Below are 19571 nucleotides of genomic sequence, written 5' to 3' on the forward strand. Positions count from 1 at the left end.
TGTACCAAATTTGATGCTAGGATTCGCCTTTGGACTCCCTTTCTGTGTGCCAAATTTCAAGGCGATCGGAGTACGCTTTTGCTTGTTATAGCGATTTTAGCAAGTGTGCGAAAAGACGAAGAAGAAGAAAAAAAAAACGAAGAAAAAAAAACGAAACTTTGGCAGCTCGTATCTCGGAAATGGCTTGAGTGATTTCCTTCAAATTTGGAATGTAGACTCCCTTGGCTGGCGGGCAACTGTGTAGCAAATTTGGTTCCAATCAGATAAGTGATCACCGAGATACAAAGGTGTGATAATGACGTTTTCGTTCTTCCTGTCAATATACTCACGGTGTGGCGCGCCGGCTTCTTGGGCCGCATGACACACTATCGTGTGTCTTGATACTCACGGTGTGGCGCGCCGGCTTCTTGGGCCGCACGACACACTACCATGTGTCTTGATAATCAGACTTAAACATTTTTAATTATGACTTTTACATGATTATAACATGAAATTGTGATGTTACATAGTACAATGTGGGTAGTACAATGTGGGTAGTACATGTGGTCCTTCAGTATTGTGATACAGTGTTATATCAAGCAGGTTTATTCTGTGATTTGTGATACACAAAATTCCCTGTATCGCAGAGCCCTAATCATTATATTACATAGCTGACTGCTTTAAAGACTATTAGAGTATCTCGATCACACACTTGTTTTATATAGTTGAATGTTTTAAATCCTATTCATCTAAACCACTGGAAAACTTTACTACAATGAATAATCACAGGTAGTTTATTAGCAAAATGCATGATTGTTACACAATATTGGGTTTTAGTGCTGTATCTTAATGGTCTTTAATTTGATTTCTTCTGAAGCACAAGAGTTGTCCAATAGTTATCCTATCCATGTACTGATTTTCAGTTTCTTCCCATAATTTTTCATAAATAACCAATAATAACTCAATGGCTGTTTTATTAACATTGTATGATGATTTGCCTTTAAACCTTCTTGTTGAAAGATTTGCAATTGTGCAAAAAAAACCCAAGAAAATTATGCTCTAATTTATTAAGTTCATATATACACTACTGAAGGTGGAGGACATTTCCATAGCAAAAATTGTCTTGTTTTGCAGAGGCATCCCAGAGCTATGTATGTGTGAAAATTGCATTATTGTTCTTCCTATCAATAACGCACTGGTGTGGAACACCAGCTCTTGGGCTGCACCACACACTGCTGTGTGCTTTGATCAGTGTTTCACTTTGCGTGATATATACACGGCCACAGGCTCTCATGCTTTTTCATATATATATATTTGGCAAAGCAGTAGTACTCATGCCCATTGTATAGCTCTCTGTATAATACCTACAACAAAAGTCACTCACCATCATTATCCATTATAGTAACTGTAGATTGGTCAGGATTACCAACAGTAACACGGGAAGGTAGTGAAGGATCAATAGTGAGAGTAAACATCTCAGCATTCTCCAATATGTTGTCATCATTTATTGGAACATCAAAAGGTATTGGAACATCAAATGGAACAATGGTGTCTCCAGTAGGAAATATGACAGTGTATGGTCCAGAATCATAATCAACGCCTCCTCCTGTAACATTATTACTACTATTAACATTTTGTGATGATGTTACTTCACTCACTAGCGGCAGTATTCTGATTATCTCTAACTTGTACAGTAATAGGAAATGATGCTGAGTTACTGAGAACTAGTACAGGTCGTGCTGGACCAGCACCTTCATTAACACTGTATGATGACTGGTTAAACCTCACAGAGGTACCTACATATTGAACAACAATATTGATTATACAGTATACCATATTGTACTTTGCGTGGGAGGATCAAAGCAATGAGATCTGCATCAGCATACTGTATTGTCCATACAGTACTAATTAGCTGCATAACTGTACTGTATGAGCTATACTGTATGAGCTATACTGTATGAGCTATACTGTATGAGCTATACTGTATGAGCTATACTGTATGAGCTATACAGTACAGTTAATTGGGCAAATACAGCACACTTGGGCAAATACAGTACAGTTACATGGAGACAACCCCACATGCGTGACACTGTAAATTGCTAAAACCAGCCAAACTAATCCTACCAGTTTGTTTTATGGCTAGAAATAGTTGTATAAACACTTACTGATGGTCTGATCACAAAGCTATTTAAACGTGGGAGCATGACTCCACTAACACAGCACGATTGATCACGTATGTGACATTGAAAATCGTTAAAACTAGCCAAACTAATCCCGTTAGTTCGTTCTACGACTAGATATAGATTATATAAACGCTTACTGATATCCTGATCACTGAAAATTGCAGCGGTTTGAATACTAGAGAAAATCGCTCCGAGCCAGACTTAAAGCGCCATCTATGCTTGTGTGTACAAAAAATACAGCACTTTTGGTGTGTCTCAAGGCAAATACAGCACTCAGCTTTGCCCCATTCTATATTAGCCTCTCGACACACCCCCTCGTGCTGTATTTTCTGTACTCACATGCGGTGGTTTTTTAACTATAACATACAGTATGGTAGCACTGTATAGGAGGGATCATAAAGGTTTGGGCTTTTCTAGCCAAATTTATCACCTTAATTAACCCTTTGAGGACCAACGCCCAATATATTGGGCACAAGTACATGGGCTAGTATAAGCCATTATAACTACTTATCAGTACACAATAGAAAGAATTTGCTAACATCACGATATTCACCATGACATTCCTGACAAAATCACACCAAGTATTACTTTGTTTGAAAAGAAACTCCGCTGCTAGGCCACCAAGAAAAAGTAGCTCTTCCATTATTGTCCACCATTACTCTACACCTGCTACTTTGATCAGCCATATCTCGGTGGTAATTCATCGTAGCGCATCAAACTATAACCTTATCCTAGCATCTGGCAGTGATTCTCGTTGTGTGTAGCTTGTTGTGGCAAACCAAGAACATTCGTCACAATTGAAATTTGCCCTCAACTATGGCTGAGTAGCAACAGTTGTCAAGCAATATCTGTATGCACATTTTGTATACAAGCTCTCTATACTTGAAAATTAATTTGGTCCTTGAATGGTTAATTAAAACAAACACACTTTCCAGTTTGGCAGTATTGGTTAGGTGTAATCAATCCCAAAAGTGCCAGTAGGATAATCCCATTCCAATAAATTTCTGTGGAATTTTCTGCCTGACAAGCTGACTGACTGACTGACTGATGCCACTACTTTTTATTGCTGGAACCACACTTCATTTTTAAATTAAGTTTTAATTACACTTGTTATAGAAAATGGCAGCATTATTTAATAAATTTAACACTTAAGAGGTTATGCAGACTCTACTATAGGTAATCCTTTGAAATGACCTGACATATTAATGTCTAATCACTGTCTTGTTTGCATCAATGTGATGTAAAGTTACAATCATTTCGTCTATGTAATGTACGTCTGAAAACTGAATCCAATCCAAGTAACTTTTGAAGGTACATATAGAAAATAAGTATTGATTTAATAGCTGATATCATACAGTATGATAGTAAGTGGGAATAATGACTTTCTTGCAATAAAATAAAATAAACAAGAAACTAGCTTCACACTTAATACTTTTGTCATGGCATGTACAACTAATTCTATATGTGACTTCAGTTCAACCATGAAATACTTCCAATAAGGTGCTGTGAAGTTTAAAAATATTTTCAGTGGAATTTTCTAATGACTGACAACTAACTGCCTAACTGACTGATGTTTTGAAACAGGCATAACTCAATAATGGCTAACACTACTGGGTTAGATTTTTTCACCATTACATTTCACTTCAGACCAACAGATATACTGCAGCACATAAAAGACACACATCATGGCCTTGCTGCTTTTTCCTATTAATCCCTTTTCTAGACAATAATAGAACTCTGAACTTTATGTGAAATTGCTGTTGTGTTTATTAGTTAGAGGCATGCATTTTGTCATGTAATTATAATCTAATCCAAAGCAGCCAAGCTGTAAAAAAAGAGTGCGGCCCTCAGAAAGGCTATGGTGAAAGAAGATGGGAAATCCAAGATGGCAGCCAAGAAATGGCTGTGATGGTAGGTTAATGGTAAAAATTTTAATAACAACGTGAATTTTGGTGCCGCTTGGTCTTGGCACAAAATTCACCTGAATTGTTGTTATTAAAATTTTTACCATTAACCTACCATCACAGCCATTTCTTGGCTGCCACCTTGGATTTCACATCTTTTTCACCATAGCCTTTCTGAGGGCTGCACTCTTTTTTTACAGCTTGGCTGTTTTGGATTAGAGTTCATTTCTTTTTGTATTTGTATACCCCAAAGCGCCAGCTTTAGGGCTTTTTAACCTATCATTTTTTTCTTTACCACAGGAAGAAGAAAGATGAAGTAAGGTGATTTCTTTTTAGCTACAAGGTGATCCTTCTAGCTGATCTCTCTACCAGATGGCTTGTTTGTAGCTGAACTCTCTACAGGATGATTTGTTTGTAGCTGAACTCTCTACAAGGTAACTTCTTCTAGCTGATCTTTCTTCAGGGTGATTTTTTTTGTAGCTGAATTCTCTACAGGGCGATTTGTTTGCAGCTGAACTCTCTACATGGTAGTTTCTTTGTAGCTGAACTCCCTACAATGTAACTTCTTCTAGCTGAACTCTCTACAGGGTGACTTGTTTCTAGCTGATCTCTCTACAGGGTGACTTGTTCCTAGCTGAACTCTCTACAGGTGATTTGTTTGCAGCTGAACTCTCTTACATGGTGGTTTCTTTGTAGCTGAACTCTCTACAAGGTGACTTCTTCTAGCTGATCTCTCTACAGGAAGACTTGTTTCTAACTGAACTCTGTACAGTGTGAACTTTCTACTGGGTGATTTGTTTGCAGCTGAATTCTCTGCATGATTGTTTCTTTGTAACTAAACTCTCTACAAGGTAACTTCTTCTAGCTGATCTCTCTACAGGGCAATTTGTTTGTAGCTGAATTCTCTACAGGGTGATTTGTTTAAGCTGAACTCTCTACATGATGGTTTCTTTGTAGCTGAACTCTCTATTAGATACCTTCTTCTAGCTGATCTGACTACAGGGTGACTTGTTTGTAGCTGAATTTCCTACAGAATAACTTGCAATGTAATATAATTGAGTAAATTGTAAATGCAGCTGAATGCTTTATTAGGGTGACTGTTCTATTAGAGAATCTCTATCTCGCATATGCTACACGTAGTTGCCTTTCAAATCATACCTCAGTGGTTTGTAATCTGATTCTTCTGTACTACTGCAAGGACTTTCTATGATGATTATTCCAGCTACATACTGATTTTCAGCTCACTGCTCTAAGCGGTTTGCCTGGTAGACAAGAAAACTAATATTTTTTTTAATTCATAAAAATAGATCGCATAATTTTGACACAGGTTGGGTTTTGTGTCATATCTCCATGATCTTTATCCCAATTCTTTTCAAACCACAAAAAGGCACTCCTACGATGGTTGTTCCATCTACATATCAATTTTCAACTGATTCCTCCAAGGGGTTTACCCTGTAGGCGTGACAGACCTTCGACTTTATTTTACGCAAATAATCGGTCATAACTACGCAAATGGTCATCGGATTCCTACCAAAGTTGGTACGGAGATCCGCCTTAATGAGCCCTTTAAGTGTGCCAATTTCAGCCCAATCCGAGCACGCATTCGTGTAATATGGTGGATTTTGCAAAGTGTGCGAAATGAAGAAGATGAAGAAGAAAAAAATGAAGAAATTAAAACGAAATTTTGTTCGCTCGTATCTCGGAAATGGCTGGAATCGGATAAGGGATCACAGAGCTACATAGGTGTGAAAATTGCATTTTCTTTCTTCCTGTTAATATACTCACGGGTGGCGCGCTGGCTTCTTGGGCCGCACGACACACTACCGTGTGTCTTGATCTAATCCAAAACAGTCAAGCTGTAAAAAAAGAGTGAGGCCCTCAGAAAGGCTATGGTGAAAAAATGTGAAATCCAAGGTGGCGGCCAAGAAATAGCTGTGATGGAAGGTTAATGGTAAAAATGTTAATAACGACAATTCAGGTGAATTTGGTGCCGCTTGGTCTTGGCACAAAATTCACCTGAATTGTCGTTATTAAAATTTTTACCATTAACCTACCATCACAGCCATTTCTAGGCCGCCACCTTGGATTTCACATCTTTTCTCCATAGCCTTTCTGAGGGCCGCACTCTTTTTTTTTTACAGTTTGGCTGTTTTGGATTAGATCTCACTTCTTTTTGTATTTGTATACCCCAAAGCCGGCCTGTGGCCGGCTTTGGGGCTTTTTAACCTATCTTTTTTTCTTTACCACAGGAAGAAGAAAAAGATAAAGCAGATTTTATAAATACTTTGACTAATTCTGATTTTATCAGTAAATGTGAAAATTATAAATAATACATGTATTTATTACATGTCAATTAATCCCTACAGGATAACTTTTTTTGCAGCTGATCTCTCTACTGGATGACTTAAAATGTAGCTGAACACTCTACAGGGTGATTTGCTTGTATGTAGATGAACTCTTTACAGGATTCTCTCTACAAGGTGACTTGACTCTAGCTGAACTCTCTGCAGGGTTGTCTGTTTATAGTTTAACTCTCTACAGGGTGATTTGTTTGCAGCTGAACTCTCTACAAGGTAACTTCTTCTAGCTGATGTGACTACAGGGTGAGTGTTTCTAACTGATCTCTCTACAGGGCGATTTATTTGTAGCTGAATTCTCTACAGGGTGATTTGTTTGCAGCTGAACTCTCTACATGGTGGTTTCTTTGTAGCTGAACTCTCTACAAGGTGACTTCTTCTAGCTGAACTCTCTACAGGGTGATCTTTTCATAGCTGAACTTTCTACAGGGTGATTTGTTTGCAGCTGAACTCCCTACATGATGGTTTCTTTGTAGCTGAACTCTCTACAAGGTAAATTCTTTTTTCTAGCTGATCTCTATACAGGGTGAATTGTATGTAGCTGAACTCTCTACAGGGTGATCTGTTCATAGCTGAACTGTCTACAGGGTGACTTGTTTGCAGCTGAACTCTCTACATGGTGGTTTCTTTATAGCTGAACTCTCTACAAGGTGACTTCTTCTAGCTGAACTCTCTACAGGGTGATCTGTTCATAGCTGAACTGTCTACAGGGTGACTTGTTTGCAACTGAACTCTCTACATGGTGGTTTCTTTATAGCTGAACTCTCTACAAGGTCACTTCTTCTAGCTGAACTCTCTACAGGGTGATCTTTTCATAGCTGAACTTTCTACAGGGTGATTTGTTTGCAGCTGAACTCCCTACATGATGGTTTCTTTGTAGCTGAACTCTCTACAAGGTAAATTCTTTTTTATAGCTGATTTCTATACAGGGTGAATTGTATGTAGCTGAACTCTCTACAGGGTGATCTGTTCATAGCTGAACTGTCTACAGGGTGATTTGTTTGCAGCTGAACTCTCTATAGGGTGGTTCTTTGTAGCTGAACCCTCTACATAGTGACTTCTAGCTAATCTCACTACAGGGTGACTTGTTTCTAGCTGAATTGTCTATAAGATTAACTGTAGCTGAACTCCCTACCGAATAACTTGCAATGTAAAATAATTCTTTAATGGAGTAAGTTATAAACGTAGCCGAATGCTCTATTAGGGTGACTGTTCTATTAGAGTATCTCGATCTCGCATTTGCTACACGTAGTTGACTTTCGAATCATAACTCAATGGTTTGTAATCTGATTCTTTTGTACTACTGCAAGGACTTTCTATGATGATTATTCCAGCTACACACCGATTTTCAGCTCATTGCTCTAAGCGGTTTGCCTGGTAAGCGTAAAAACTAATAGTTGTTTTATTCATAAAAATCGATTGCACAATTGTGACACAGGTTGGGTTTTGTGTCATATCTTCATGGTCTTTATCTCGATTCTGTTCAAACCACAAAAACGCACTCCTACGATGGTTACTCCATCTACATATCAATTTTCAGCTCATTCCTTCAAGCTGTTTACCCTGTGGGCATGACAGACCTTCGACCTTATTTTACGCGAATAATCAATCATAACTCCGTGTATGTTCATCGGATTCCTACCAAAGTTGGTACTGAGATCCGCCTTAATGCGCCGTTTAAGTGTGCCAAAGTTCAGCCCGATTGTAGCACACATTCGTGTTTTATGGCGGATTTTGCGAAGTGTGCAAAATGAAGAAGAAAAAATTGAAGAAATTAAAACGAAATTTTGTTTGCTTGTATCTCAGAAATGGCTGGAGCGATTTTCTTCAAATTTGGTATGTGGACTCCCCTTATTGGCCGGCATTTCTTTAGCAAATGTGGTTTCAATCGCATTAGGGATCACAGAGTTACATAGGTGTGAAAATTGTGTTTTCTTTCTTCCTGTTGATATACTCACGGTGTGGCGCGCCGACTTCTTGGGCTGCATGACATACTACCATGTGTCTTGATCCACACAAAAACAGCCAAGCTGTGAAAAATGGTGCAGCCTTAAAAAGCCCGGGTGAAAAAAGTTGTGAAATCAAAGGTGGCGGTGTCACAGTGATATATGTTTCCCCGGGTAACGTGTTTCCCGCACACATATCCCTAGGGATCCGTGTTTCCCCGCACACATATCACTAACTCGCTAGCGACCTACAAGTCACAGTGATATGTGTTTCCCCGGGTAATATGTTTCCCCTTTATAAAGTCATGTGCAACGTACGTAGTGTTAGCATAGGCGCGCATGCACTTTTAATAATCATAGCTAGCCATACCTATACAACTAGATAGATATTATAAGTATACATGTTGATGGAGGAAATCAAGCCATTCACTGGTATTCAACTATAACTGCTAAACTGTGCTGTGATTTGGCTATGTAGCTATAGCATCAGTTTAATAAAACAGTAGCTACAAATACATGTATACAATAAAATACTATCTCTAGCTATATAGAGTAAATCATGTGGTTGCAGCTATGTATAACTAATCAATGTAGCTACAGCTTTGGCATGCAGTCAGTCATTATCTACCCCTTTGCCGGTTCTATCTGGGGTTCCCCAAGGGAGTATTTTGGGACCCCTATACACTTCATTATTTACATGAATGATTTACCATCTTGCGTTACCATCAGTAAAACTTTACTATTCATTGACGACACCAAGATTTATAATACTGTTAGATATTTCACTGTTTCAAAATGATTTAGACTCAGCAACTTTGTGGAGTACGAGAAATAATATGTTCTTTAATCCATAAAAGAGTGTCCACCTATATTAATGCAAAAGTCATCACTATAATTACAAAATAGCTGACACACAGGTTTTAACAAATAGTTCACATAAAGATCTCGGTATTATAATGTCATCAGACCTATCTTGGGATCAACACTACAAAAACATAATCCCTAAGACCTACAGAATGCTAGGACTGCTCCATCGCAGCTTTAGCAAGCATCAAACAGTGACAGCCAAGAGAACTTTGTATATTTCCTTAGTGAGATCGCAAGTTATATGCTGTTCAGTGATTTGGAAACCTAACCATATCAAGCAGGGGCGGATCCGGGGGGAGGGCTTTGGGGGCTGAAGCTCCCCTTCATATTTAGGCTTTACTTGATCAATATGCTGAAAATCATAATGAAATTTTGTCTTAGCATAATTATATGATCACTATAATAATACAAATACTCATAAAACCACCTTATAAACATCTTTCCAAGGTATTATCAGTGGATTTATGCTAAAGTTTATGCGACAAGAACCTGGATCAGCATTGGAGGTGTACAAGATCGAGATACTCTAATAGAGCAATCAGCTAACTATTCTAATAGAACATTCACTGGAAAGATGTAGTTGGTTCTGTTATGAAATTTTTCTGAATCTGCCTGCACCTATACATACAATGAAGTGCATTGGTCTGTTTAAAGGGCTTCATTCATCCACTTGTGTAGTTAATATGTGAGGCAATACTTAATTCAGGTACACAATTTCCATTGAAAATGCTGCAGATTCAATCTTGTATTGTTCAAATTTCAAAATTTTCCACTTTCAACATTATTCTAACATGCACCTATTCAGTGTTGTGCAATTGTGGGAGGGGTGCATCATGTACTTGGTTGTCTGTACCTACCCAAACTTTTCCATTAGCAAAATACTTCAGAGAGCCATACCTATAATCTAAAGGCAGTATATATAATCTACAGGCAGAAAATATTATGAATTTTATCTGGGAATGTCTCCAAATTGCAGTATTTTAGCATCTATTTTTCAAAATTTCCTGGGGGGCATGCCCCCAGACTCCCTAGTTCCAGCATGCTCCCAGACTCCCTAGTTCCAGCATGCTTTGCATGCTGGGAAGTGTGCTTTGTACACCTCTACCCAAGAGATCAGTACCTTGAGTTAGTCCCCCCTTTTATAAATCCTATATCCGCCCCTGTCAAGGACATCACACTTATTGAGCAGGTCCAGAGAAGAGCAACAAAGTTTATTTTAAATGACTATAGTTCTGATTATTAGTATAGCTAGCTAGTATAATTATTGTATTAGCTTATATAGTAGCTAGTTAGCTAGTTAGCTAACTATAGCTAAATACATGCAATATGCATGGGTGTCTATTAGCTAGATAGCAATATATCTACTGAATGGTTGGATCGCGTACTGTTTGCAACTAGCCATATAGACCTTGGAGTTACTGCACAACGGCTATATCTGAGTTGGAAACACGGATCCCTGGTGATATATGTGCGGGGAAACACGAATCCCTGGGGATATGTGTGTGCGGTGAAATATTTAAAAAATCGCTACGGGAAACACATATCACTGACAGCTTTTGGTGGGAAACACGGATCCCTAGTGATATGTGTGCGGGGAAACACGGATCCCTAGGGATATGTGTGCGGGAAACACATTACCCGGGGAAACATATATCACTGTGACAGCGGCCAAGAAATGGCTGCAATGATGTTAATGCTAATAAATTTTAACAATGCACACAGCCATTATTAAAATTTTTTAGCATTAACATCATTGCAGCCATTTCTTGGCCGCCACTATTGATTTCACAACTTTTTTCACCCAGGTTTTTTAAGGCCACACCATTTTTTCACGGCCTGGCTGTTTTTGTGTGGATTTCACTTCTTTTTGTACTTTATAAGGCCCCAAAACCAGCTTATGGCTGACTTTGAGGTTTGTTTTTACTCACATTTTTTTCTTTTCTATGTAGATACAATGATGATTATTGAAGACAGACTTATAAATGTATTTCATTGCATGATTTAATTCAATATTTGATAATATTATTGTAATATTCTAATAGAGTGCACATTTTTTCTGAGGACTTCTAATAGAACATACACAGAATGTTCTAGAACAATCTAGTACTTCTATTGGTAGATCTATGAAATTACAAACGTTTGATTATAATCAGATTTCAACTAGAAATTTCTGATCATTTATAAAGCAGAAATTAAGTGAAGTTATTAGCCAAAGTAGCAGTGGTTAAGTGGTTAAGGATGCAGGTGTTAGGTATGGAGGTCCCTGGTTCAAACTCTGGTAAGTTTTTTTCCAACATTTTTTGCACACTTTTTTACCCCATGGTGACTGCTCTATTAGAGTATCTCGATCCCACGATTTTACACTTGCTTAGTTTTTGCTTTATAATTTTGTTGCTGTAACTCTCTTGCTAATCAAACTATCAAAAGGCACTGCTACGATGATCAGCCTATCTACACACCAATTTTCAAGTTATTTCTATACTTGGTTTACCCTGTAGCCATGACAGAAGTTTGATCTTTTTTACGTGAATAAATGCTCATAACTCCTTGAGTATTACTCAGATTCTAACAAACTTGGTACATGAATCCACCATTATACACTCTTCATTTGTACCAAAGATCAAGGCAATCGAGCTGCACATTTGCATTTTATAGCAATTTTTGCAAAGTGTGCGAAAAGAAATTGAAGCCCCCGTACGACATAAGAAAAAAACGAAGAAATTAAAACGAAATTTTGAACGCCCATATCTCGCAAATGACTGTTGCTAATTTAATCAAATTTGCTGTGTGGTGTACCCTACTTTGGGGACAGCTATAATACAAAAAATGGTGTGCTTTGGAGAAGGGGCCATGGAACTATGCACGCATGAAAAAGCCTTTTTCTTTCTTCCTGTAAGTATACTCACGGTGTGGTCGCTGACTTTCTTGGCCACACGACATACCGTGTGTCTTGATCTCATATGATTGGCACTATTCTTTCCTTTGATGCAGTGCTGTAGAAATTCACTAATCATAAAGCAAGAGTTTATGCTGAAAAATTAGGAATTTTACAAGCTAGTAGAAATCACTAGAATAATAAGTCCTTAAAGAAAGTGAATCATCACCTATGGTAATACCCAAGCGCAACGTTATTTCTCGTTAGTGCACATGATTAAAAAACTTGCTAATTAAAGGACATGGCAGCCATTTCGCTATCGAGTCATTATCCTTCATGACTTGCTAGCAAAATGGCTGCCACATCCTTTAATTAGTGAGTTTTTTCATCAGATGCACTTGTGAGAAACGACACTGCACTTGGGCAACCGTAAACTGTACTCTGGTTTATTAAACATTTTAAGGGTTCAAGTATCAACCAAACATAACATTGTATTTGTTAATCAAGACACACTGTAGTGTGTCGTGTGGCCAAGAAAGCCGGCGACCACACCGTGAGTATATTTACAGGAAGAAAGAAAACAGCTTTTTCATGCATGCATAGCTCCATGGCCCCTTCTCCAAAGCACACCATTTTTGCATTATAGCTGTCCCCCAGATAGGGTACGCCACACAGCGAATTTGATCAAATTTGCAACAGCCATTTGCGAGATATGGGCATTCAAAATTTCATTTTAATTTCTTTGTTTTTTTCTTCTTATGCCGTACGGGGGTTTTGATTTCTTTTCGCACACTTTGCAAAGTTGCTATAAAATTCAAACGTGTGACTCGATTGTCTCGATGTTTAGCATAAATGAAGAGCGTATAACGGTGGATTCACGTACCAAGTTTGCTGTGAATCTGAGTAATCTTCAATGAGTTATAAGCGTTTATTCACGTAAAAAAAGATCAAACTTCTGTCACAGCTACAGAGTAAACCGACTATAAAAATAACTTGAAAATAGGTGTGTAGATAGGCTGATCATCGTAGCAGTGCCTTTTGATAGTTTGAATAACAATGGAGTTACAGCGACAAAGTTATAAAGCAAAAACTAGGCAAGTGTAAAATCGCGGGATCGAGATACTCTAATAGAGCGGTCACCACGGGGTAAAAAAGGTGTACAAAAGATGTTGAAAAAAAACTAACCGGAGTTCGAACCAGGGACTTCCATACTTAACACCTGCATCTTTAACCACTGAACCACTGCTACCTTGGCTGATCACCTCACTTAATTTCTGCTTTATAAATGAAATTTCTAGTTGAAATCTGATTATAATCAAACATTTGTAATTTCATAGATCTACCAATAGAAGTACTAGATTGTTCTAGAACATTCTATGTATGTTCTATTAGAAGTCCTCAAAAAAAATGTGCACTCTATTAGAGTATTTCAATAATATTATCAAATGTTGAATTAAATCATGCAATGAAATACATTTATAAGTCTGTCTTCAATAACCATCATTGTATCTACATAGAAAAGAAGAAATGTGAGTAAAAACAAACCTCAAATTATAAAGTACAAGAAGGAGTGGAATCCACACAAAAACAGCCAAGCTGTGAAAAAATGGTGTGGCCTTAAAAGCCTGGGTGAAAAAAGTTGTGAAATCAAAGGTGGCGGCCAAGAAATGGCTGCAATGATGTTAATGCTAAAAATTTTTAATAATGGCTGTGTACGTTGTTAAAATTTGTGCGTTGTTAAAATTTGTGCGTTGTTAAAATTTATTAGTATTAGCATCATTGCAGCCATTTCTTGGCCACCACCTTTGATTTCACAACTTTTTTTCACTCAGGCTTTTTAAGGCCGCACCATTTTTTCACAGCTTGGCTGTTTTGTGTGGATATTGCTTTACAAATAAACATTCACCACTACTGTACTGACTTTCCTCGTATGAAGGCTTTATTTCTCTCCCAGCATTTTTGACCTAGCCTGTAAACTAGCTGAGCCCTTATTTGAGACTGGGAATTTATTTTGGATAGATCCAAGTGATGCTAAGTATTTAACGTATTAATGGCCACTGCTGCCATTTGGCGGCATGGCATTATATCTCACTCATAGAATAAACTTTAGCCTAGTTATAACTTGTAAAACACATTTCATAGCAAGATGCGCTAGTACTGAAACGGACACGACCACAGAGGTTCTATCTCTAGGATAACCAAATCCTTCCTGACTAATATGTGTTTGTTATCTAATAGAATAAAGTGTAACCTTTATAATATGCTAATCAAATCGTTCTTTGAATTGAAACCAGTAGCTGATAACAAAGAAAGTGTTATACATCGATGGAGATGGGCAAGGTCGACAGTCAGCTATTTTATCCCAGATGTGGCTTGGTGGACGTGAGTGCAGATACATATGCACAACAGCAGAAATGGGACAACTCACGAAGAAACCAGCTGTGAAATTATTATTTTTTTATTATTAGCACTTTACAGTGACCAGCACTGAAGGTCTGACAGCAACATGTGCTGCAGCCTTAGGATTACCTAACCTAATTTCAGGGACTTAGACCTAATGAAATGGATTGCACTGTAAGTAAACTGCATAGAATAGCTCTTTAGAGTGTAATTCACCTTAGTAAATAGCTAGTTGGGATTCTGTTGTTTATGCTGGCCGGTTTTTACCAAAGTTTAGACTTTGTTGTTTAATAACTTTGTTGCGGTTACTGTTAGGTAAACAAAAACAACACAGTTGACCTCCTTAGTTTATAGAGAGTATTTAAATATATAGTTACTAAGTAGTTCTGTGTAACGGACGGTTAGCATGATGCAATTTGGCAATTCGGCCAGTGGTCCCAGAGAATTTGGCCGTCAATGGGTTTTTAACTTAAGTTGAGTCATGGTAGAATACTATTGTTGTAACAGTAAGCATAGAGAATGTACTTATATACAGCATGTTAACTGAACAAACAAATGTAGTAAATGCCTAAAATGATTGGAAAATGGTTGTAGTATACGTATAAAGCAATAAGTGAAGTACTTTAAAATTTTTAAGCACTTTGTTCGTAGTGAAGAAAGGGACTAACAATAAAAACCTGGATATCATCTCATTCACCTACTCAAGAAGAGCTTGGAAATCGTTGTTTCATTGCAGTAGACTTACGGATATGGATGTTATGGACATTTGTTTATGTCACATTGAAACAATAGTATGCAATCATTCTTTCTTCACTAATTTTGCCTTTGCATGCAATGAAGAAATGTGATACAAGGAAACGTAATCCAATCCCCTATGCAAATGGCAAACAAGGTGCAAATTTTAACTCAGTGTATCATTCTGCTTGTAAGTTACAACCGTTTTAGTTAGTGAATTAATTTATTCCTACACTTGCTGTATAAATAGATTTTTTTGTTGTTACCACTTTACAGGGCTGTAACTCCCAAAATTATACCTAGTACATTATAAAACAGAATATTCAATAAACAGAAATTCAAAACATCCACAGTTGTGTTGGGCCAGTCACAATTAGCAAAGTCAAAAACAAAATACTGAAAATAGCCTTACTGTTAGCTTACTATCTGTACAAGACAGGCATCAGTGATGCATTATTGTCATGGTATAGTGCTGATATTATCCAATACATTGGAAGGGTAAATATTGATATTTGCAGCCACTTTTCTTCCCTTTTTCTTTACCAAAGAAATAGTCTTACTGATAACTCAATTTGGGCACAAGACAGACATCATTGGTGCTAACGCACTAATGTCACGGTTTAATGCTGACAATATCAATTTAAAGGGATGGTGAGGCTTAATTCTAACAGAAACAGTCCACTTTCTTTCACTAAACCTTTATCCTGTTCAGTCAGGGAAATTTTCTAAACTACTTAGCCGACCACAACCAATATCAGCGTGCCTTGGAAATTAATTTGTAAGTAACTCACACATACATCATCCTTGGGTGTCTAAGCATAGTAACCTTGTCAGCTTGTTTAACTATAACAGTAAGAGAGAGAATTAAAGCCTCTAACAGTAGACTTCAATAATATCCCTGGTCTATATTTATTTATACCAGCATTTGTTCTTTTATAATGTGCTAGAAACCTCCCAACCTATAATCAAGACAAGCATTTATTCAAATGTAGCTTTTAAACAAGGAAATACAGCAGGTACTCTTCAAGATAAACAAACAGCACAAAACATTTAGAAATTATGCAGCATTTAAAAACACTTACTAAATCCAACTCTATCCTGTAGTGATACAGTAGCTGCACTAGTTCCACCCAACAGAACATCTTTAGAAGTTGATGTTATCATAATATTCATTTCAAATAATTCAACAGGTTCTAAGATATTATCATCAACAACAGTGAATGATACATCATGTGACAGGTCCCCAGCTGGTATGATAACATCAACATTACGATTAGTGGAGCCACTGAAGGTGTAGTCATCCCCAACTGTACACAAGACACTACAGTGATGAGCAGATACTACTAGTACTCACTTGCAGCTGTTATATCAGTTGATTGAAGTGTTAATGTGATATCAAATGGTGCTGGTTGTGATACAGTTAGGGAGATGGTAGATGATGAACCTTCTCTACCAGAAAATGTTCCACTACTAAAGCTCACAAAATAAACCACTACATGGAGTAATAATAGGGAATTAGTAATGAATAAATTAGCTTCGTAGTCGTGAAAGCTTTTAATTCTATCAATACTATATATGTGACCAAATTTTGGAAAATCACCCTTATGAGTGCATTCAATGCATTAATTATTTAGTTCTGAAACACAGCATTGTAAATTACATTCCTACCAATTTAAGGGTAGTATAAAACATAGATAACTTGAATTACAAGACAATTTTTAGAAATATTTGAAATGTGTTTTCTGCTATTAACAGCACCATGCTAGTTTCCAACATTCTAATTGTGGTGATTTTCCACAACTCAGTCACATACGTGCCATATGTTTTTGACATTACCTTGTTTGGTTACAGCAATTCCCTGAGATGTAGTTCCAGCACAGTTGTTAGCATTACACTGATATGCACCAACATGATCAGTGGTAAATTTTGTGATGTTAAGCAAACTAGTTACCACATAAACTAATCCCATCATGTTAACACTGACTGGATTGATATAGTTATCATCAAGTGGGGGTGTGGTCCAGTTTACAGAAGGTTCTTCTCTTCCATACACCACACAAAAGATGAACGCATTACTGACATTGTAGGGAATCTCTACACTGCCTGACTCATCCACACTAACTACATACACTTCATCAGTAACATTGTCTGCTAACAACATATCAATCATTTCTGTAGAGAAGTTCACCTCATCCAGTAGGTCTATTAAGTCCATTGATAAATTCACTCGTGGGAAGAACTCCATTAGTTTCAAAGTAGCATTTATCATTGGTGGAACTGTGAAATAAGTTGAGTTCACTTCACAGCTGTAATGATGTACTAAGAGAGCTACACTCTAACCATGCAGTTTATGCATAGTAAAATTTTGCTTTTTTTGAAACCTTAATAAACCTGTAGTTATTTTTGTTTCAAAACACGTCAGTTATATCCATACACCAAAACTACCCTTGGCATAATAATGATATGTAAAAGACCAGGAATATGGCCATAAACTACACTCCATTACATATCAGTTCATATATCACTACTGAAATTGAACATCATTTGGTAATTTGTAGCTTTTATATACAAAACTGACTACCTACTTAATTGCATGGTCATAACACAATTTCATATAATGTTATAAGCTATATCAGGGGCGGATCCAGGAGCTGGCAAGGGGAGGGGCACAAACAGGCTCAGTTATAGGTGGTTGGGGAGAGCCAGATTCTCTTGTTAGTTGCTGCATTTTGAAGCAGCAAATAATCACCTCTTAGTAGTGTCTCACAGTTGATTTTTGCCATTCTGGCTTTTTTGGATGGTTGTGAAGTCTTAAAAGCTATTTAAAAGGCTCTGAATATCTTTTTAATAGACCTTATTCATTTAGAACAGTAATCGTCCTCTGATGTCATGCAAAGCCATACAAGGGTCCACATTCACCATGACGATAGTGCTTTGGACGCCATTTTGAGTTCTAAAACTGGGCAAGCACGACCGTTGCTATCATGTTACCATAGTTATGGTACTGCAAATGGCGAATTTGGCGGAGAATTGCGATGTTACCATGGTTTAGGTACTGCAAATGGCGAACATTGGCGGACAACTCCTTCGCAACGGGTTATAAGCGCTACGAAATTAATTCAGTGAATAAGGTCAATAGCAATGCGATAATTAATTCTAAAGGCGCCTAGTACGCACGACGGTGCTGGGTGGCAATTTTACAGCTAGTTTGACTGGTGTGCTTTGGTTTCAGGTGAATTTGTAATTTATGCTAGTAAAATGTGCACATTTTTATGAGTTAATAAACTGATCTTGGTCTGACACAAAGTTTAGTAGCTACTTTAATCAGAAGCATGGCTGCATGGCTCTTCCACAAGGTGGGGGGGGGGGGGGGGCATTTGCCCCAAATGCCCCATGCTGGATCCGCCATTGTATATGAAATTTGAAAAAATTAGCTAAAACTTATGTTTCCACATAGCACAGCAAAACTCAAATTCCAATACCACCAATACTAACTCCATGTTTATGTCAGTATTGATACTAGCAGACCAAATATTTCCTGCTTAGACAAAAATGGATTACCAAATAGTGAGAAATTTTTGAAAGGTCAAATTTTCAAAAAATTCCTAATATCAATGCATTTTCAAAGATTATTATTTTTGAAATTAAATAGCTAGCTAGCTACAAGGACCAATATTGTACATCTTAGAAATAACAATCAAGGAAAAATTGTTTGTTTTCTACTACAATATCAGTTATCAAGACTCACGTAGAGTCGCGCGGCCAGTAAAGCAGCAACGCGCGCCGCAGACAATAAATGACGCGACCACTACGTGAGGATTTTACAGGAACGAACGTTGTCAAATTCGGCCTTCCTGTAACTCACCCGCCACTTACGCTATCCCTCTGAAATTCCAGAGTTGAACTCATCGTGTCACTAGTAACTACCACACAAGCAGTGAAGCAAATCCATGCTGATTGTTTCGTGATCGAGATTGCCGACATCAAAGGGGAAGTTTCATTTTTTTTTTTAAATTTTTTTTATCGCATGCGGTTAGACGCAACCGCAGGTGCATGCCTTGCGTTCCTTTGTGCATTCCAAACATTGATTGCCCTGCTATCGCTTCAGTATTCACTCAATCGCCTCAAGATTCACATCATCGATTTCACCATACATGATTACCCTACAGTCGTAATTTCAGCACCAAACAAAGTTTCAGTCGTCCTCAGTCGACCTAGAGGCCAAATACAAAACCCAGATTGTTGTTTTCTGCAATACTCGCTTGGCATGTAGGGCAATGTATCTTTAAACTGTTCTAAAAGTTTTGTTCAGATTGAAACATATG

General features: G+C 37.6%; 1 protein-coding gene across 1 annotated transcript in view; it reads right to left on the reverse strand.

Moving 5' to 3' along the window:
• Positions 1 to 19571, reverse strand: part of LOC136246072 (adhesion G-protein coupled receptor V1-like) — a 251552-nt gene that overhangs the window by 161935 nt on the left and 70046 nt on the right. The window contains exons 6-10 of the mRNA XM_066037520.1: positions 17083 to 17523; positions 16601 to 16738; positions 16329 to 16553; positions 1638 to 1775; positions 1364 to 1585 (exon numbers count right to left, since the gene is read on the reverse strand). Coding sequence (XP_065893592.1) covers positions 1364 to 1585; positions 1638 to 1775; positions 16329 to 16553; positions 16601 to 16738; positions 17083 to 17523 — 1164 coding nt within the window. The remainder of the gene's footprint in view (positions 1 to 1363; positions 1586 to 1637; positions 1776 to 16328; positions 16554 to 16600; positions 16739 to 17082; positions 17524 to 19571) is intronic.

Source organism: Dysidea avara, chromosome 15 (assembly GCF_963678975.1).
Source record: "Dysidea avara chromosome 15, odDysAvar1.4, whole genome shotgun sequence".
NCBI lineage: Eukaryota > Metazoa > Porifera > Demospongiae > Dictyoceratida > Dysideidae > Dysidea > Dysidea avara.